The 22,927-nt window shown below is 38.7% G+C and overlaps 1 protein-coding gene across 1 annotated transcript in view; it reads left to right on the forward strand.

The window, feature by feature from the left end:
- The first annotated feature begins 5,493 nt into the window (after window positions 1-5,493).
- Window positions 5,494-22,927, forward strand: part of LOC150082848 (aurora kinase C-like) — a 72,863-nt gene continuing 55,429 nt past the window's right edge. The window contains exons 1-2 of the mRNA XM_090378296.1: window positions 5,494-5,562; window positions 15,672-15,704. Of these exons, the coding sequence (XP_090234422.1) occupies window positions 15,678-15,704 (27 nt within the window). The 5' untranslated portion in view covers window positions 5,494-5,562; window positions 15,672-15,677. The remainder of the gene's footprint in view (window positions 5,563-15,671; window positions 15,705-22,927) is intronic.

Consider the following 22,927-nt stretch of genomic DNA (forward strand, 5'->3'; position numbering starts at 1 on the left):
AATTAATTTACAAGAAAAATTTATTCTAAAAATTGCCGTGTACAAATATAATTTGTACAATACTTCTTTATTAAGATTTGTTGTCGATCTTCTGCTTTGTTCAATAGCTGAGCGATGATTTGACGTAACGATCCGGATCAAATTGAAGCAATGGTTTTCCATTTAGATGTTTGGTCATCATAATCTGCAATGTGTTTAATTGTCAACATTATTCATTCATTTATACACACACAATATTATTCATTACGCTGAAAGCTCACTCAGCTTCAGCACTGCTAATCGCAATGGTTTCAAATATATTTCTGGCTTTCTTAATTAATTGAAAAGGAAATTTCAACCGATTTTAAAGATAAATTGTCTTCGACAAAATCTCTAAAATCATTAATTTTTATTTCATATTTTATCAGAAAACTTAAATTTCTTATTCGGTTTTCACCGAAAGTTCTTTCAAATTCCAGGATTTCCAGTAGCATATGTTTAAAATTTCTTTCAATGGTATCGTTATTTTCTTTATTTAATTTAAAATCGCCCTGTTGCATTAATAACTTATCCTTTAAGGATAAAACAATGCATTTAATAATCTGTCACGAGGTATTTTTTTTTACTTTCGATTTTGATTCCTTCAAATTGTTTGCACCTCAACATGGTCGCAATTTTAGCTTCATAATTTCCTTCAGAATTTTTCAAATTAGCAATAGCATTCATAGTTTGAATAATTAATTTATATGCTTTTACTATTGTGATGCTGCGATTTGAAAAGTTTCTGAAAGGTAAGGAGCTCCTGCAGGATGTCGATAAATTAGCGCTAAATGATTAAGAAATTCCAAATTTAAAAGTCCATTTAATAATCCTGGGTTATTTAACTTCTGATTCAAAATGTTTGCACAAAGCCGGATGATTCTTCCAAACCCACAATTGCCGCCCGCAAGTTACAAGTTGCTCATCGTCGCCCAACACACAACCGATCTTTATAGTTTCCACACCACATAAAGTTCTTTAGCAATCATCCTTAATTCGCGCTAGTTTTTTGGAGATTGGTAATACAGTTTTTTTTTTTTTTATTTTTAATTATTGCCTGTACGCCATTATATTTTTGAACATTTTCTACACAGTGAAAGGCTCGACAAAGTTTCAAAATCTGCCAACATTTCTTAATATCAATCTTAATCTTAATATCAAAATAAAGTTTACTTAATATCTTAGTTGCCTTAATCCCCCTTCTACGTTACTACCGTCACAAGTTCTTTGAATACAGTGAAAAATGTAGGAAAACATAGAAAGGAGAAATTTAATGGAAGGCATGGATCACTCACTTCTCCGAAAAACATACGCCCGTTTATCGGAGTAAAGGGGAACCACAACACAGGTTGGCCAGAAGCTATAATCCGTGTCGAGAAACTTCTTAACCTTCCGACTAGATATGGAAAGCATATTGACAAGTGCGACTGCATAGGTTTTACGGACACCACTAACATTGTGGAACGATAATTCCTTTCACCCTTAATTCGCACTTTCTAATTACCTAAATTGCCTCAAGGCCAGAAGTGAGAACAATGCATACAAAGTTGTCTCTCCTAATCCATCGTTATACGGAAATTTTCTTCGTTCAACGGAAACTATTTTAAATGTAATTCCTAAGGGGAATCAAAATATTCGCTATAAAAAGTTCATTAAACAGAGGTCCCACTGTAATTAAATCAAAAATGAAGCAATTTTAAAATATATATTTGGTCGATTGCGCCATTAAAATGCTGGGAATGGGGCCTCGTTCGACCAACCGTAGTTTCCGCTGTGGATTCTCAATAATTGCATCCAGGATTTCATTTGTAAAATAAATGATCGTCTCAACAATGGGCTCGCAAATTTTAAAAAAAATAACAAGGGGCTCTCGCGAGCCCGCAAAATTCACCACTGCCTACAACCGTCCTTTCTCAATTTGAATTTATACCCTCTCAGGCGATTATTCTGAGCAAGAGGAAGAATCCCATCAGCATTGAGCAGGCTGAAACCATTCAAGGCTTTATACACCTCAATCAGATCACCTCACAGGTGCCTGGTCTCCAGACACTATAATTTGCAAAACTTAAGCCTTTCTTCGTAAGAGGAAACTTTTGTTCCATTCACTAATCTTGTTCCAACAGCTGTACATCCTTCTTAAAATGAGGCCTCCAGACCTATATACAGTACTCAAGATGTGACCTGACCATTGCCATATACAAGGAGATAATCACATCCTTATCCCTGCTAGAAAACGTTCCTGTATATCATTGACAACACACCATGAGTTACTCTTGCAGACCGTTTCTACTGATCAGAACACTTCATATCTGCCTGCATAATTACCTCCAGGTCCATTTCGTTCTCAACCACTGTCAGTGTGGTACCACAGAGTTGATACGTTACTCTGGGATTACTGCTTCCCATATGCAGCACTTTACATTTGTCAATGTTAAACTTCATTTTCCACCTCTCAGCCCATCTGCTCAACATTTCCAAATCCTGGTGCAGCAGTGTACTCTCTTTAGTGTCATTAACAACCCTGCCAACCATCATGTCATCTGCAAACTTGGACATTAAGCCTTATATGTCATCATAAATATCATTTATAAATACAGAAAACAACAATGGACCCAACACTGAACCGTGAGGGACTCCACTAATAATTTTAGTCCACGATGAGCAGTGTCCATTGATTACAAATCTCTGTCTTCTCCTTCTCAATCACCCCTTTATCCATAGCAGCAATTTGCTTCGAATGCCACACTACTCCAATTTGTGCAGCAGTCTTCCATGTGCAACAGTATCAAAGGCCTTTCTAAGATCCAAATATATGATATCAAAGTTATTCTTTGCAACCAGTTCCTTTGTGACTACATCATAGTATCCAATCAAATTAGTCAGACAAGACTTCCTCTTAACAAACTCATGCTGTGTCCGAGTTATAACTGAAATCTTGTCTAGATGATCCTGCAATGCTTCTTTAAGCAGTGACTACATGAATTTCCCTGGAACAGAAGTTAAACTAACAGGTTTGTAATTACCTGTTTCCCTTTGATCCTTCTTTGTGGATTAGGGTGACATTTGCACATCTCCAGTCCATGGGTACCACCGCTGAGTCCAGGGAAGCTCTCATAATTATGGCTAAGAGTTTGCTTACTTCCTTTGCCGCCTCCTTTAATATAACTGGATAGATTCCATACACTACAGGTGCCTTTCTTATGTTTATCTTCAACAATTTCTCCTCCACTTTACTCTCAGTTATTATAAGATTATCTAGTTTACTGCCAGAGTTGATTACACCTCTGTCATTGCCCTCCCTGAATAACTCCTGATGTGTGAATGTAGATGCAAAATATTCATTTAGTTTGTTAGCTACCTCAGGAGGATCATCAACAGTTGAACCATCGATATCCAGTGGACCAATCTGATTCATTCCCTTCCTTCTAGAGTTTACATAAGTAAAGAACTCTTTGCTGTTTTTCTTTGCATCCTTTGCGAAAGATTTCTCGTAATCTGCCTTCGAATGCCTAACCTCCTTTGTAACTTAGTTCCAGACCAGCTTATATCTATCATAGGCTTCTGTACCACATGTTAATTTATATGTATCCCATTCATTTTTTGCCTCTGTCACATGTCTAAGTAGTTCATCTGAAATCCATTTAAGCCTAAATCTTGAACAATTTTCTTTGTTGGAATGAAAAGCCTAGTAGCTTCCAAGATAAGTTCTTTGAATGCTTCCCATTTTGAATTTGCTGTTGGTGACATCATCAGTTTGTCCCACCGTATAGAATTTAAATACTGTCTCAGACCACCATAGTCACCTTTACGAAAGCAAAAACTCTTCCCTTTACCCTTGATGGTAGTCACCTCTTTGAGTAAATCTCACCTCAGCATACTGTGATCACTGCCACTTAGTGGTTCCTTTATCTGTAGATCCTTGATGCATGAAGAATCACTACTGATAATCAGATCAAGAGTATTACTCCCTCTAGTTGCCTCCCGAACATGTTGCTGTAGAAAACAATCATCGAATAATTCCACAAAAGCCTTGCTAGTGTGTGAGTGACCCACCCACAAATTCAAGTCAATCTCTGGGAAATTAAAATCCCCCATTATAAGACACTCGGATATACTGGCCCACTCTATTTCTCTGCACAATTGCTCATTATACTCATCAGATTCATTTGGCCTATAACACACACCTACTCCTATTTTTCCTTTCCCAGTGCTTATGTTACGCCAAATAGACTGGACATTGTATTGTCAACCAACCTCAATTGGATGCACTTCCTTAGATTTTATGTTTCTTAACTAACAGCATAACCCTCCTCCCTTTCTCTCCTAACAATGTGAGGACAGAAAGGGAGACCTGATATGTGAGGAAATATTGATTGGACAACGCTTGGTTAATACTACCACAGGGCACTCTGCAACACCTCCTAGAGTAGTAGTAGTAGTAGTAGTAGCAGTAGTAATAGCATGTGATGCAAGAAAGAAAGTGTATGAGCTTATGCAGCATCAGCCAAAAAAAAAAAAAAATCACACCATTCCCTACAAATGCCTGTCCAGTTCCTCCTTAAATTTATTTAACCTATCAATTTCCACAACGACAGATGGAAGTTTGTTGCAGAAAATAACCACCCGCTGGCTAAATGCAAATTTCCGCACAACTATTCTACATCTGTCTTTTCTTAATTTGAATTTATGCCGCCTTAGGTTCGTAATCTGAACAAGTGGAAGGATCCCATCAGAATTCAGCGTATTCAACCCATTCAAGGCCTTATAATTTGCAACTGCAAATTATAAGGCCTTGCCTTATAATCAGCAACTGCAATTTGCAGAACTTAAGCCTCTCTTTGTAAGAGGATCCCTTCATTCCCCTCACCAATCTTGTTGCCCTTCTCTGTACACGCTCAAGCAAATCTGCATCCTTCCTAAAATGAGGCCTCCAGACCTGTACGCAGTACTCAAGGCGTGGCCTGACCATTGCCTTATACAGAGGGACAATCACCTCCTTTTCCCTGGCAAGAAGGAGTCCATGGCAAGAAGTGCATTCGTTGTAGTTAGGGAAAAGCTGACCATAAGAGGTATCAGATAGGTGTTACTAGTGCCAAGCCGACTCAGTGTATAATTCTTGATATTTTTACACTTTACTTTTATCATTCGTTAACAATAAATTTCTGTAGTCAGCTGAAAATTTTGTATATACAAATGTAGATCGAGACTGTCCTTATCCGAGAGTATGTGAATTTGACCAATAGCTAGCCAAAACTTAATATTACTATCGTGGCGTAATTTTTAAAACGAATTTTTTGAGGTAACATGTCTAAAAGCTAATTTAATGTATTTATTTTTCTAAATTTTTGTATATTAACAATTATTTGTTTGTTTTTTTCTTGCGAATTGCTTTCTGTTTGTCAATCGGTAAGTTTCTTGTGTAGCTGGTGTTTTTTTTTTGTGTGTGTGTTCTGACTGACACAGAGCATAAACGGTGGGGTTTAAAACATTGGTGGTAATTTAAAGCAGGCGGACGGCTAACTTCAAGAGGTTTTCGACCATTAAGTATGTACATACCATTTTTGACCATTAAGGAAATTTTTTGAAAGGTTCTAGTGATGCGGTTATTTATATGCAGTTTAAAATGTTATAGATAATTATCTCAAACTTTAAAATGTATGCAAATAATGTACGATGGTGTACGTTCTGTAAAAAAAAAAAAAAAAAACCGAAATAATGCGATCACTTGGCTCTTCCTGTTTGGCATTAGCCTGTATTCAACAATTTGGTAAAACTACAGAACACGGTGCCCCTTTGAAAATCACGTCGAGAAGCCTGCTATGGTTAGCGTTCGTTAGGGTGTTTACCCCAACCTTGCCGCTGGTTTAAAATCGGGAACTTGTTTTCCAATTTTAAAACAGTGGGATGGGGGGAGGGAATAAACACCCCAAGACCATGGCAGGCTGAAGGTGCACCATGTTCTGGAGTATAGCGAACAATTTTAATTCGCAAAACTTTTATGGGGTCTCTCGTTTCCTATTATTCAATACAAGGATTCGCTTTTCTATTTATAATATAATGGCAAATGGTTAATATTATTAGTGGTAAATGATGCAAGAAAGCAAGCTCATTATAAAGCATCAGCCAAGGAAAAAAAAAACTTGGGAACTCCTCCAGTACTTTGGCTGTGTTCTTCCTTCAACTTATTGAAAGTACCTGCTTACGCAGCAGATGGAAATATGTTCCAACAAATAGCTACCCACTGGTTTATGACAAAATTTTGCACTTTTTATCCTGCAACCATCCTTTCTCAATTTGAATTTATGCCTCCTCATGTAGTCTGAACAAGAGGGAGAATTCCATCAACAATGAGCTTGCTCAGTCCATTCAAAGCCTTAAACACCTCAATCAGATCACCTTGCAGGTGCCTCATCTTCAGATGCTGCAACCGAAATCTTTCTTGGTAAGGCCACTATTTTTTTCTCCTCAACAATCTTGTTTCTTTTCTCCCCATCTGTTCCAGCAGATCTACTTCCTTCCTAAAATCAGGCCTCCACATTGCTATGCAGTACTCAAGATACAGCCAAACCATTGCCTTATACAATTGGTTAATCACCTTCTTATTCCTGCTAGCAAAGTTCCTTTATATCATTGAAATAAAATGCGGTGAACTGCCCTGGCAGCCTGTCTGCACAGAGAACTTAATATCTGACTGCAGGTCAGATACCCCAGGTCTCTTTCATTTCTCACTACACTGAGAGTGCCATGCAGTTTGTACATTATTTTGGGACTACTCCTATCCATATGCAGTATCTTGCATTTGGCAATGTTTAACTTCAACTGCCATTTCCCAGCCAACTGCCTAATTTTCTACAACTTGTGGCTCCTCCAGCTTACCTTGATTACTGTGATTAACCACCCTGCCAACCTTTTGTATCATCTGCAAACTTAGACATTAAGATTGATATACCTTCATAAATATCATTAGTAAACATACAAAATAACAAGCAGAGCCCTGAACCCTGGAGGACCCCACTAGTAACATTATTCCACGAGGAGCAGCATACATCAATAACCACTCTCTCTCACTAAACAAACTCTTTATCCATAGCAGTAACAATATTACAATATACCCTTTATCCATAGCAGTAACAATATTACAATATACCCTTTATCCATAGCAGTAACAATTTGTCCTCAATACCACACTGCATCAATTTGTACATCAGTGTTTTGTGGAACCATATACACAGGAGTGTAGTATAGCTGCACTCCTGTCTATATGGTTCTGCATTATTCTTTAACTAGTGATTCCGTTATTTTTCCTGGAACAAGTTAAGCTAACAGGTCTGTAGCTACTCGTGTCATCTTTTGATTGTGAATTGGGGGATACATGCACACATCTCCAAGCCATAGGGACCTCCACAGAATCCAGTGATACTCTCATAATTGTGGCTGAGATTTTGTCTACTTCATTTCCTGCCTCCCTTAATTAATATAAATGTATAGAACCCATTCACTCCAGGTGCCTTTTCTGTGTTCAGCTTAAACAATGTCTCTTCCACTTTCCTCTGAGTTATCACAAAATCGTTTAGCTCCCCATTAGAATTTGATAAACTTCTGCCATCTCATTTCCTAAATAATTCCTGATTTGTGAATGTAAATGCAAAATACCTATTGTTTGTCAGCATCCTGAGCAGGATCATCAACAGTTAAACTATCAATATCAAGTGGACCAATGTAATTCAACCTCTTCCTTCTATTGTTGGCACTTCCGTAGCCAGGTGGGCAGGAGCAGCAGTGCGTAGCACACGCTTCTTGATTAGACTGGGGTTCGAGCCCGTGACCACCAAATATGGAGGATACGGAAAGGTCCGAGAATGACCACCGCATATCCCCGGAGCAATATGGCCTTAGTTGCTAATGCTCCTAAAAACCAAAAAAAAATAACAAACAAACAAACAAACCTTCTACTATTAACATAAGTAAAGCAGTCTCTGCTTCTTTTCTTTGTCATTTCATAATCTGCCTTACCTTGCCTAATGTCCTTTGTGACTTAGTTGCAGACTGGTTAATATCTACCATAGGCTTCTGTATTACTTGATAATTTATATGCATTCCATGCATTTTTCTTTGCCACAAGTCTCATTTTTTCATCTGTCATCCTTTTAGGTCTAAGCCATTAACAGTATTTGTCAGTTGGTATGAAAAGCCTAGTAATGTCTGTGATTACTTCCCTCAATGCTTCTCATTTAGAATTTTCCTTTAGTAACATTGGCAGCTGGTTCCACTACACGGAATTTAAAAACTGTCTGAGGTCACCATAGTCACCCTTATGAATGCTAAACCTTTCACTTTACACTTGGAAGTAGTTATCTTGAAGATATAACTAATGTCAAGTTTCAGTTAGCAGTATGAAACATTGTGGGTGGTGGCCCTAGTTTTCTATCACTGATCTGAGGAATGAAAATTGTTCCTAGAACTCTGAGTAATTAATGTAGCACAGCAGTCAGAAACCTTTCAAGGTAGTGACGGCATTGACTGTGTTTTAGGGACTGGAGTACTTAGTTCATCCTGATGTGTTGGGGGAGGTATGTCCACTGAATTTTCTAAATTTTTTTTTAAAGCATTTACTATGAGCACCAGTAGACCAAATGTTCCTTGGGGTGAGAAGTATCCTTGAGGGGTACCAGTTGCTGTCAGAGTCACATTAATGATCAAGTTGCAACAATGCAAATGGCAACATTGTTGCCTATACCATTCACCTTGTCTGTTGCCACTTCACTCAGACCTTTGGATCCTCCTCAAGCATGTGCTCCACTTAACTGCCTAGCTGTCTGGCCCTAAGTCTGTTCCAGGGAAATTAATGGAGGCAATCGTTAAAGAAGCATTGCAGGATCATCTAGACAAGACTTCAGTTATAGCTCGGACACAGCATGGGTTTGTTAAGGGGAAGTCTTGTCTGACTAATTTGATTGGATACTATGATGTAGTCACAAAGGAACTGGATGCAAAGAATAACTTTGATATCATATATTTGGATCTTAGAAAAGCCTTTGATACTGTTTCACATGGAAGACTACTGCACAAATTGTAGCAGTGTGGCATTGGAGGCAAATTGCTGCTATGGATAAAGGGATGGTTGAATGGGAGAAGACAGAGAGTGGTAAATGGACACTGCTCTTCGTGGACTAATGTTATTAGTGGAGTCCCTCAGGGTTCAATGTTGGTTCCATTGTTGTTTTCTGTATTTATAAATGATATTGATGATAGTATATCAGGCTTGATGTCGAAGTTTGCAGACGATACAAAGGTTGGCAGGGTTGTTAATGACACTGACAGTACACTGCTGCAACAGGATCTAGAAAAGTTGAGCAGATGGGCTGAGGTGGCAAATGAAGTTTAACTTTGACAAATGTAAAGTACTACATATGGGAAGCAGTAATCCCAGAGTATCAACTCTGTGGTACGTACCACACTGACCATGATAGAGAATGAAAAGGACCTGGGGGTAATTGTGCAGGCAGATATAAAGTTTTCTGAGCAGTGCAGACGGTCTGCAAGAGTAGCTCATGGTGTCTTGTCGATGATATACAGGAATTTTTCTAGCAGGGATAAGGAGGTGATTATCCCCTTGTATAAGGCAATGGTCAGGCCACACCTTGAGCACTGTATAAAGGTCTGGAGGCCTCATTTTAAGAAGAATGTAGAGCTGTTGGAACGAATACAGAGAGGGGCAACAAGATTAGTGAATGGAACAAAGGGTTGCTCCTACGAAGAAAGGCTTAAGTTTTGCAAATTACAGTGTCTGGAGACTAGGCACCTGTGAGGTGATCTGATTGAGGTGTATAAAGCCTTGAATGAATTGAGCATGCTCAATGCGGATGGGATTCTTCCTCTTGCTCGGAATAATCGCCTGAGAGGGCATAAATCCAAATTGAGGAAAGACGGTTATAGAATAGATGTGCGGAAGTTTGCCTTTAGCCAGCGGGTGGTTGATTGCTTTAACAAACTTCCATCTGTCGTAGAAGTTGATAGCTTAAATAGATTCAAGACGGCAGAACTTGTCAAACATTTGGAGCGAGTGGATGGGTTAAATAAGGTGTTTTTTTGGCTGATGCTATATAAGCTCGCTTTCTTGCATCATGCGCCAATTCTAAATCCACTTCTGTTTGCTGCTACAATTAGACCAGCTAAATCTAACATCTGTGGACCTTATCCTTGCTAGATTCTGACTTTTATAGTTGTATTAAAAACTACAGAAAACTGAATTTCTGTTCTGCAACTTTATTGTTTAGCGTATCTAATATTGAAAGTGTTTTATTGCACAGCATAATAAAAATTGATAAAAAGTAAAATAATTTACATCTTTTCCCAGAATATACCAGTGGCAGATCAAAACCAAAAGTGTCATAGTTGCTTCACTGTGAACTCAATATTGAGTTTCTTGGCAGTACCACCTTTTCCACAACTAACAATGATTCATTTTTATATTTTAGACTGTCACAATTCTCTGAGCTACTTTTCTTTTGGCAACATATTTTAACAGAAAGTGCAGGCTAAATATATTGTCTCTACAATAGAACCTCAAAATGGCACACAGGAATGAACAGGCAGTCTATGATCCTCCCCCTGTCCATCCTCATGTCAAATACAAATTGAATGTTATTTGCAGACATGGCAATCTAAAGTTGTTTATAATGTTCGTGAATGCATTAGTTTGCCAATATAATTCTATCAATGAGTTGATAATCTTGTTCACAAATAGTAGTAGACAATGCATTTACCTTCCAACAAACTTCCCCTGCCATAAATTACAATCAAAGATGTCTTAATTCTAAAACAGTTTTATACATGCAAAAGCTTCTTTGAGGCATTGACCATGCATAAGTTTTAAGGGATTTGTTCAAACTAGTAAAATGTATAAAATAATAAATAATATACAGTGTGGCGCAAAATAAGCTGACCATTTTAAAAAAAAAATCATAACTTTTTTAGTTCTTTTTAGGTTTGTGTTTATCTTACAAGTAACCCTTGGAGAATTTAAATATGGAGAGGTACACAATTGCTCAGTGGACCAAAATAGTCACAATGTTCTTGGAAAGCAATTGGTCAGTAGTTCTAATGCAACGAGCATATAGACAATTTTATAACGTTCGCAAGGCATCGAATAGGAACACAATTTACACTGCGGTTCAAAATTTTGAAGAAAGGGGAACTGTTGCTGATGCCAGACACACTGGAAGATCTCGTAGTGGTCGATCAATGGAAAACATTGGATGTGTACGGGAGAGTGTTGCAGATCAACCCCAAACATCGACCAGAAGACGCTCTGCTCAATTGATGATCTCTCGTCGCTCGCTGCAGCGAATTTTGCGAAAGGACTTGCATCACTTTCCGTACAAGATTCAATTAGTCCTAGCCCTTCATCCCGAAGACAAGCAAATAATAATCCGTATGGAATACACCCATGCCTTCATAAACCTTGTAAAAAATGATGAGAATTTACACCCATGCCTTCATAAACCTCGTAAAAAATTATGAGAATTTTATTTCAAATTTGATGATGAGCGATGAAGCACATTTTCAGTTAAGTGACTTTGTTAATAAACAAAACTGTCAATTTTGGTGCAGTGCAAACCCAAGAATAACTCACTGTATCCAGCTAAGGTAACAGTTTGGGGTGCTGTAACAGCCGAACGCATCATTGGACCTTATTTCTTTGAAGATGATGATGCAGCCATTGTCCTATAGCGATCTCCATTGACTGTCTGAACAAAACGATCAATAGAGAGTGCTATAGGAGAATGGTTGAAAATTGTTTGATGCCATAGCTACCAGAAGACCACAATATGTGGTTCCAACAAGGTGGCGCCATGGCTCACACCACTCAAGCCACAATGGACCTCCTAAGGCAGCATTTTCCTAATCGCATTATTTCGAAAAATGATAATGTGAGATGCTCACCGGATTTGGCCGCCCTAGACTTTTTTTCTTTGGGGCTATCTCAAGGATAACGTGTATGCCAATAACCCTTAAACCATAGAGGCCCTAAAAGAGAACATCCAGCATGAAATAGCTGCAATATCTCCTGAAACTCTGAGAAATACCATGGAAAACGCCATGAGAAGAGCACATGTTTGCGAGCAAGAAGGGGGTGGTCATTTGGCTGATATTATTTTTCATATGTGATGTAAAAAATTTCCAAGAATAAAGGTTTCATTCATCGTTTAGATAGTTCATTTATTACATTTTGTTCTAAAGTTACAGAGAAAACAAACTGTTTAGCTTATTTTGCACCATCCTGTATATGCAGTTAAAATTTGAAACTAAGCATGACATAAGATTGGTAAATACACTTACAAAGTAAAAATTAAAATAAAATACACAGTACCTGCTGGATCATAAGATGCACTTTTTTCCTGTATTTTACATTCAGACCGTAAGATGTAAGGGAATTTTATAAAAAAATTGAACAAGGTTCCCCAGTACCGCTTATATTCTGAATGTATATCAGGTGCATGCATTAATTCTCCCCTCTCACTCTCTCATAAACCAGACTGTATATTACATGGGTGGCTAACTCTGCAGACCCATGCCATGCACAGCTCTTGTTAGTGGCACACCTACTGATGTGAAAAAAAAAAAATAACTTTAAAATTCAGAAATGAATATACAGTTTAAATTCACTTTTATCGCCGAAAACTAAGCTTCATTTCAACTTGAAGGGACTCACTTGAAGGGACTCACTTGGCACACTAGGAAAAGGTTGATCACTCCTGATTATTGCTTAGCCTATTCGAGTGAAGTATTATACTGCTCACCAGAACTCATTCTTTACTTTCACAGGGGGGAAAAATAACCCTACTCCCTTCTTGAATTCTTTTTCTGAAAAGAATTACAAGGAATTACCATGTAGCTCTACTTATCTTCAATACATGAAACACTGATACCCCTTCATGCTTATTGCTGAGATTACATGGCACCTCCGTAGCCAGGTGGGAAAGAGCAGCAGTGCGTAGTACACACACTTCTTGATTAGACTGGGGTTTGAGCCCGTCACCAACAAATACGGAGGATGCAGAAATGTCAGGGAATGACCACCGCATATTCCCGGAGCTATATGGCCTTAATTGCTAATGCTCCTAAAATCCAAATAACAAACAAACAAACTGAGATTACATGTGCAATGATCAGCACAAGCAGTCTGAATTGCTGGTATCAGTAATTGTTTGGTTGTGACGTTTGAGAATCTGTAATTCTTTCACTGTCACCATTGGAGGGAGGAACATATCTTTAATAGCTCATGTTTTTAAGTATTGTAATCTAGGAAATGTGAAAAACAGAAACAAATTGATGTTTGGAAATTATTAATGTAACATAAATGTGGCACTTACTGGTTTTTTTTTTTTTTTTTTTTAAGTACAGTTAGACTATTTTCCTTTCATCCTTGCAAGGTCATCTACCCTCTGAGAAATATTCAAAAAGTGCTGGAACGTTGATTCTGAATTTTTGAAGTTCTGGTAAACATGCACACAGAAATATACGCAAAGCTTCTTCCCTTTCATGCACTGTATTGTTTAACTGGTGTGCCAAAAGCCACTTAGTATGAGACATTTAATTTCCAGCTGATTGTTGCCATTCTGGTTAGTCTAACAACTTCCAGAAACAAGTTTACTGTTCAAGGTTTAGGCCTAAACGGATGTCAGATGAACTGATGAGACTTGTGGCAGAGAAGAAAAATGCATGGGATGCAAAATATAAATTATCAGGCAACAAAGATGCCTGTGGTAGATATCATTTAGTCTGTAATCAAGCCACAAAGGAGGTTAGGCAAGCGAAGGCAGATTACGAGAAATCTTTTAGCAAAGGATGCAAAGAAAAACAGCCAGGTGGGAAGGAGCAGCAGTGCGTAGCACACACACGTCTTGATTAGACAGCGGTTCGAGCCCGTCACCACCAAATATGGAGGATGCGGAAAGGTCAGGGAATGACCACCGCATATCCTGGAGCAATATGGCCTTAGTTGCTAATGCTCCTAAAAACCAAATAACAACAACAACCTGCTCAGATAACTGACAAACTGAATGAGTATTTTGCATCTACATAGACTATTTTACACAATAGGAATTCCGTAGGGAAGTGGAGAACAGAAGCTTATTAAACTCTAGTAGGGAGCTAAATGATTTTGTAATAAATGAGCAAAGTGTAGGAGAAATTGTTGAAGTTAAACATAAAGGCACCTGGGGTGGATGGAATCTATCCAGTTATATTAAAGGAGGCAGCAAAGAAAGTAAGCAAACCCTTAGCCATAATTATGAGAGCATCCTTGGACTTGGGAGGTTTCCACAAACCAGAGATGTGCAAATGTATCCCCATTTCACAAAGGGTGACATGAGTAATTAAGACCTGTTAGTTTAATTTCTGTTCCAGGGAAAATAATGAAGTCACTGGCTAAAGAAACTTCAACCCACTCATTTATACTGAAAGTAACAACAGATGCTTTCCTTTCTTAATAACTGTAGGGAACATAAGAGGTCAAGAAATGCTTTATGATCATACAAGCCAATATTATTATCATTAGCCATATAGTGCAAGGAAGCCTGAGGCTTTTGCTGCACCAGCCGAGAGAGAGAGAGAGAGAGAAATATAGAAGGGAATCACCAAGGAAGAGAAGAATGATGATATCCAGCCTAGGACCCTGGGTGTCATAGCATTGAGCCACAAGTAGCTCACAAGCTACATATTGGAAATCTCCTTTTTTAATAGCAATTGCTGCATATGCTGGATTTTATAAGGATACCAGTGTAAAATTCCCTAGTGTTCCACTGCTACATCTAAAACAAATGATTGATGTGAAACTGCACAAGCACTTGCTGTTCTGTCCATCAATGAAGTAGCCAGTTCATTAATATGCTCTTCAGTCGCAGGCACAACTGCAGTGAATTTTTAAGTCTCCCACTTTCTTTGATGCGCTATGAAGCAGTCCATTTCCCCAGGCCTTCTAAATAGATGGGATAATCCAGATGTTAATATTAGTCTGGTTCAACTCTCATACATCATTCTGAATAGGCTCTTTTGTAGCCAGGTGGGCAGGAGCAGCAGTGCGTAGCACACACTTCTTGATTAGACTGGGGTTTGAGCTCATGACCACCAAATACGGAGGATGCAGAAAGGTCAGGGAATGACCACTGCATATCCCCGGAGCAATATGGCCTTAGTTGCTAATGCTCCTAAAAACCAAATAACAACAACAATAACATTCTGAATGAAACTTCCAAAAATCAGTTTTCACACTCAGAAGATTTTTTGTAATGCAGTTTAATTAGCACATCTTGGTCAGGAAAAGAGCATGGAAATTAACAGAAAATGATTGAGTGATGCACCTTTTTAAAGTAATCTCTACACCATCTTAATGTGGTGTAACTTTGCACAACAGCTCTCCCCTCTTTCAGGTGATATCTGGACTGAAATAGTTTTGATCCCTTAAAAAAAATTCTATACTCTCATAGAGTATCATTGTAAAAATTTGTAATCATTTTAAAATTTTTACCATATGTTTGGGATGTCCCGTACATTATAGTCTTAAATGCCAAATAAGATTCTATAACATTTTTAATGTTTCTTGTTAATGTATGTAGCTTATACATGATATTGAATTTTTATACTTACAGATACACATGAATAAGCATTTGAAAGGGAAAATGGTACGTATAAATAGCAGAATTTGAAGACTTATTTTTGAAATTGTTAATTATATTTTGATCTTAAGCCATGTTCTTAAGCTTTTTATTGATTCAGATAAAATCAATTTATATATATATATTAGGGGTGTTGACCTGTCAGGTGTAGTTACAATGGAAAAAATTAAAGTGCCTCATAGTTATTATATATTTATATTATAATAACTATGAGGCGTAGTTATTATATATATATAATAACTACGATAACATAAAATAAACAAACAATGAGGGGAACTAAATTGAAGTAAAAAAAGAAAGAAAGAAATCAAATTAGTATTATGGACCAGAGACACTGCTTATGCAAACGAACTCTACAAACCTTCTCTTATACATTTTCAACATATTACTATATACAGGGTGAGTCAGGTGGGACAGTAAATATTTTGGGAGGTTATAGTATCAATTATTCTGAGTAAAAAAGTTCATATAAACGTGTCCAATTCTCAATGTATACGGAGATACAGCTGCTTGAAACTGGCACGCACAGCTCCCTGAATCAGATATGACCAAGAAGCAGTTATAACCTGATGCTGTTTGGTGTTAGAAGTGTTCTTAACAATGCCACACATCTTCACACAGAGGCGCCTCCATAGCCAGGTGGGCAGGAGCAGCAGTGCATAGCACACGCTTCTTGATTAGACTGGGGTTTGAGCCCATGACCACCAAATACGGAGGATGCGGAAAGGTCAGGGAATAGCCAGGTGGGCAGGAGCAGCAGTGCATAGCACACGCTTCTTGATTAGACTGGGGTTTGAGCCCATGACCACCAAATACGGAGGATGCGGAAAGGTCAGGGAATAGCCAGGTGGGCAGGAGCAGCAGTGCATAGCACACGCTTCTTGATTAGACTGGGGTTCGAGCCCATGACCACCAAATACGGAGGATGCGGAAAGGTCAGGGAATGACCACTGCATATCCCTGGAGCAATATGGCCTTAGTTGCTAATGCTCCTAAAAACCAAATAACAACATCTTCACACATGCTTAATATTCCGATATGGTGTTTGTCTACGTTTTTGTGGTGGAAGTGCTACTGTCGCTTGTAGAGAATACCTTCGACAGTTTCCTAACTGCAGAATACCAGATTCAAGAGCATTTAGACCAAACTGCATGAGACTGGTACAGTTCGCAGCGCTCATATTTCTTCTGAATGTGCAAATGAACAAAATGTAGATGAAATAGAACACATTCTTCAGTCATTAGAACGTAGTCCTACTATTAGCACAAGAAGAATTTCTATGCGTATCGATGTTCCAAGACAACTAGGGAGGCAACTAGAGGGAGTAATACTCTTGATTTGATTATCAGCAGTGATTCTTCATGCATTAAGAATCTGCAGATAAATGAACCACTAGGTGGCAGTGATCACAGTGTGCTGAAGTGGGATTTACTCAAAGAGGTAACTACCATTAGGGGTAAAGGGAAGGGTTATTGCTTCCGTAAAGGCGACTACGATGGACTGAGACAGTATTTAAATTCTATACAGTGGGACCAACTGATGATGTTACCAACAGCAAATTCAAAATGGGAAGCATTCAAAGAACTTATCTTGGAAGCTACTAGGCTTTACATACCAACTAAGAAATATTGTTCAAGGTTTAGGCCAAAATGGAAGTCAGATGAACTAATGAGGCATATGGCAGAGAAGAAAAATGCATGGGATACATACAAATTAACACATGACACAGAAGCCTATGATAGATACAAGTTGATATGCAACCAAGTTACAAAGGAGGTTAGGCAGCCGAAGGCAGATTACGAGAAATCCTTGGCAAGGGATGCAAAGAAAAACAGCAAAGAGTTCTTTACTTATGTAAACTCTAGAAGGAAGGGGATGAATCAGATTGGTCCACTTGATATTGATGGGTCAACTGTTGATGATCCTGCTCAGGTAGCTAACAAACTAAATGAATATTTTGCATCGACATTCACACATGAGGAGTTATTCAGCGAGGGGAATGCCAGAGGTGTATTCAACTCTAGCAGTAAGCTACAGAATCTTGAAATAACTGGGAGTAAAGTGGAGGAGAAACTGTTGAAGATAAACACAAGAAAGGCACCCGGGGTGGATGGGATCTATCCAGTTATATTAAAGGAGGCAGCAAAGGAAGTAAGCAAACCCTTAGCCATAATTATGAGAGCTTCCTTGGACTCAGGGGAGGTACCCATAGACTGGAAATGTGCAAATGTGACCCCAATTCACAAAGGAGGATCAAAGGCTGACACAAGTAATTATAGACCTGTGAGCTTAACTTCTGTTCCAGGAAAATTAATGGAGGCACTCGTTAAAGAAGCACTGCAGGATCATTTAGACAAGACTTCAGTTATAGCTCAGACACAGCATGGTTTTGTTAAGGGGAAGTCTTGCCTGACCAACTTGATTGGATACTATGATGCAGTCACAAAAGAACTGGATGCAGGGAATAACTTTGATATTATATACTTGGATCTTAGAAAGGCTTTTGATACTGTTGCACATGGAAGACTGCTACACAAATTGGAGCAGTGTGACAGTGGAGGCAAATTGCTGCTATGGATAAAGGGGTGGTTGAGGGGGAGAAGACAAAGAGTGGTAATCAATGGACACTGCTCATCGTGGACTGATGTTATTAGTGGAGTCCCTCAGGGCTCAGTGTTGGGTCCATTATTGTTTTCTGTATTTATAAATGATATTGATGATGGTATATCAAGCTTAATGTCCAAGTTTGCAGACGATACAAAGGTTGGCAGGGTTGTCAAGGACACTACTGACACTATGCTGCTGCAACAGGATCTGGAAAGGTTGAGCAGATGGGCTGAGAGGTGGCAAATGAAGTTTAACATTGACAAATGTAAAGTACTACACATGGGAAACAGCAACCCCAGAGCAACGTATCAACTCTGTGGTACTACACTGACAGTGGTAGAGAATGAAAGGGACTTGGGGGTGGTTGTGCAGGCAGATATGAAGTTCTCTGAGCAGTGCAGACAGGCTGCAAGAGTAGCTCATGGAGTATTGTCAATGATATACAGGAATTTTTCCAGCAGGGATAAGGAGGTGATTATTCCATTGTATAAGGCGAAGGTCAGGCCACACCTAGAGTATTGTATACAGGTCTGGAGGCCTCATTTCAAGAAGGATGTAGAGCTGCTGGAACGAGTACAGAGAAGGGCAACAAGATTAGTGAATAGAACAAAGGGGTGCTCTTACGAAGAAAGGCTTAAGTTTTGCAAATTACAGTGTCTGGAGACTAGGCACCAGCGAGGTGATCTGATAGAGGTGTATAAAGCCTTGAATGGTTTAAGCATGCTCAATGCTGATGGGATTCTTCCTCTAGCTCAGAAAAATCACCTGCGAGGGCATAAATTCAAATTGAGGAAAGACAGATGTAGGATAGACGTGCGGAAATTTGACTTTAGCCAGCGGGTGGTTGGTTGGTGGAACGGACTTCCATCCCTTGTGGTGGAGGTTGATAGCCTAAATAAGTTTAAGGCTCAGCTGGACAGGTATTTTGAACGAACAGAGGGGTGAAGTGGAAGTGGGTTTTTTTTTTTTTGGCTGATGCTGCATAAGCTTGCTTTCTTGCATCAAATGCCTCTACTAATGCTAATGCTAACAAGAGTATGGTGAACATTATGTGAGCATGGCTTGTATCCATTTCACATACACTGAGTGCAGCACCTTTAACCAGGAAATGATGCCCAGCGATTGGAATTTTGTCAGTGGGTAAATGCTAATCACTGATTAATTCCATTAATACTGTTCAGCGATGAAACTGCTTTCACCCATGACAGTATCAACAACACCTGTAACGCTCATAGTTGGTCAGATGAAAATCCACATGCCAGTGTAGAAACAATTTTCAACATAACTTCTCTGTAAATGTGTGGTGCAGTATCATCGACAATCAGTTAATTGGGCTTGTTGTGGTACAAAATCATCTTACAGGGCCCATTTACCTAGAATTTCTGCAAAACGAACTTTCACTACTATTGGAGGATGTTCCCTTGGCTACAAGGATTGATATGTACTTTCTGCATGACAGAGCTCATGCACATTATACCTGTCTGGTGATACAAAATCTAAATTGAACTTTCCCTGAATGATGGATTGGCCGCGGTGGTCCCATTCATTGCCCCCCCCCCCCCAAGGTCTCCAGACCTCACTCCGTTAGATTTTTGTTTGTGGGAATGAATGAAAAGCACAGTATACAAAGAAAAGGTAAATACAAGAGACGAATTGCTCACTCGCATTTAGGATACTACTGACCTCATAAAGGAATGCCAAGACGACCTCAGAAGAACAACACGTCAAATTACCACAAGAGTTGCAAAGTGCATTGAGGTTGGCAGTGGGATTTTCGAACATTTATTGTGAACTGTAAAAAATTTGTCAATTATTTGTGTTTTGTATCATTCAAAAAGTTAATAAATACGAACAATAAGTCATTTATCGTTCTTTAATACCTCTCATAATGGTTTTGTACATGCCAGCTTCAAACAGCTGTATCTCTGTATCCATTGAGAATAGGACACATGTTTATATGAATTTTTTTACTCAGAATAATCAATATTATAACTTCCCAGAATATTTACTGTTCTGGGAAGTTATAATAAATCACCCTGTATATATATTTATATATGTTATGTTAAAAATTTGGGAAAAAACATTTATGCACATATGGTGCAATCAAAGTTCAGCGACCAAACTGATATTTGGGAATGGATTAAGCTTATTGGCAATTTGGATGGGTTTCCTTCAAAGTAGTCTCCTTAACACTATATACATCCATTCCAGTAATTCTGCAACTTTGGGAAACATGCCTGATGGGGGAAACCACAGCAAAGGAGTGCTGCAAGAAATTCTTGAATAGAAAGCACCGTGTGTAGGGACATTGCCATGATGCAAGCATGAATTCCCTCCCCCCCAACCATTTTGATTACTCCTTGTATATTGGGCTTGTTGTGGTACAAAATCATCTTACAGGGCCTAAGGATCTCGTTGTCCTCCTGCTTTTATCTTTTTTTTTCCCTTATGTCATTGGAGCTTTATTTTCTAGCTAATATTGGAGATCAGCGGCTTCTGGATGGTCTCCTACTGTAGTGGTACATCCTTGTGCACTGACCTGGAATACTATGAGTACAGTAAGCACGACTTTCACATTTGATCAAGATTATCTTGCTTTTTTGGGTCTTAGAGAAGACAGTCTTCCATTGACAGTGGGACTTGGGCCTTTGTTTCCAGGTTGTAGCCATACACTCATGACTTGTTATCAGTAATGAAGGAAGAAAACAAGAATGGGTTAGCAATAGCACATTGATCTTGATATGTAAGAACTTTCCACAATCTGTGATTACCACTGTAGATGTTGCAACAAGTCACAGCTGACTACAACACTGCAATTTCAAGATAGTTGTTCCCCCGACTATTTTGATTACACCTTGTATATCAACCTAAGGATCTCATTGTCCTCCTGCATTCATCCTTTTTCTTTCTTATGTCATTTATTTTCTAGCTAATATTGGAGATCAGTGGCTTCTGTAACTGTCTCCTACTGTAGTGGTGCATCCTTTGTAAGGTGCTTTGCCAACAGTTACACTCAACAATCTCCTTGAGCACTTTGCTTCAGCACACCTTATATTTTTGGCAGTTGTTGCATCTGTTTATGGATGTTTATCAGGTGTTTTTTCTCACTCCTTAAAGACCTAAATGACACTGATCTTCAAACACTTGACAGGTGCAGGTCTTCCCTGCTGTAGTGCCTGCTAAATGCATAAAAACAGCTCTATCTCTTTGGAAATGTGCCAGATCCTCTGTTTTCCACTGCTGGTGAACTGATTTTTGGGACTATTTTTTTTTCATTTATTGAATAAAGTGGCCCCTATCCAAAAAAATCTGGCAAATCTGCCATACTTATAGAAATGGTATAGTACAGTATACAATTATTAACAATACAAATTTCACATTCACATTACAAATTCACTTTGCAAATCAACTATACTGTGCAATGGTCATCCCCTGAGCTACAGCACAACAACCTGGACAAGTAGGCTACAACAGAAACTGATGAAGAGACACTGTCCACACATGAGCACAAGCATCACATCCTAGAGACTGATCATTGCCGGTAATCTCCAAAAGATAAAAAGTTCAACAAACAGCCATCTACCAGCAGTCAGGGAGCTCAACAGAAATTACTCATATTAACCAGCAAAACCAAGAAGATGTAATTGCAGGATCAAATCCAAGAAAAACAACAACTAAGGCTTCTTGCCAATTGCGTTGGCAGCAGAAGTGGACATCCACCCATTAAGGAAACAGTACCAACATCCTATCCACCTCTACAAAGAATTTTCTCTGTTCCTATATAAAAAATAACACTATTTTACCATATACAGTGGTATGTGTGTGCTCACTTATTATTTGAATACTTACATAACTCGAAATGTGCCCTTAAATTCTGTGTCAGTACAAAATTTTAAGATTTTTGATCACAAAATCAAATGGGTAACATTTTATGAGGGGGGGACAATCACATGAGAAATCCTGAAACTCATTTCACACAAGAGAAATTCTGTAGGGAAGTGGAGGACAGAAGCTTATTAAACTCTAGCAGGGAGCTAAATGAATTTGTAATAACTGAGAGCAAAGTGTAGGAGAAATTGTTGAAGTTAAACATAAGAAAGGCACCTGGGGTGGACGGGATCATCCAGTTATATTAAAGGCGGCAGCAAAGGAAATAAACAAACCCTTAGCCATAATATGGGAGCATAAGCATCCTTGGACTTGAGAGGTTCCCACGGACTGGAGATGTGCAAATGTATCTCCACTTCACAAAGGGTGACACGAGTAATTTCAGACCGGGGTTCGAGCCCGTGATCACCAAATACGGAGGATGCGGTGGTCAGGGAATGACCACCGTATATCCCTGGAGCAATATGGCCTTAGTTGCTAATGCTCACAAACAAACAAACCTTCTTTAATAAGACACATGGGCTGTCTTGAGTCGAATGGGCTTTCAGTAAAACCATAAGCTAGATATTCATTCAGATACTGTTGACACTTTCTTTTCAGCACTTAACATGATTGATGATGGGTTAAATAATAAAATATAAACTATTTTTATTTAACTCTCATAGCCCATGTCACTCACAAAAACACTGTGGATCAAAAATAAACAACTTCCACAAGCAAACAATAAATCAATA

The sequence above is a fragment of the Mastigoproctus giganteus genome, chromosome 7 (assembly GCF_048544385.1).
Source record: "Mastigoproctus giganteus isolate SK-2022 chromosome 7, ASM4854438v1, whole genome shotgun sequence".
NCBI classification, from domain to species: Eukaryota; Metazoa; Arthropoda; class Arachnida; order Uropygi; family Thelyphonidae; genus Mastigoproctus; species Mastigoproctus giganteus.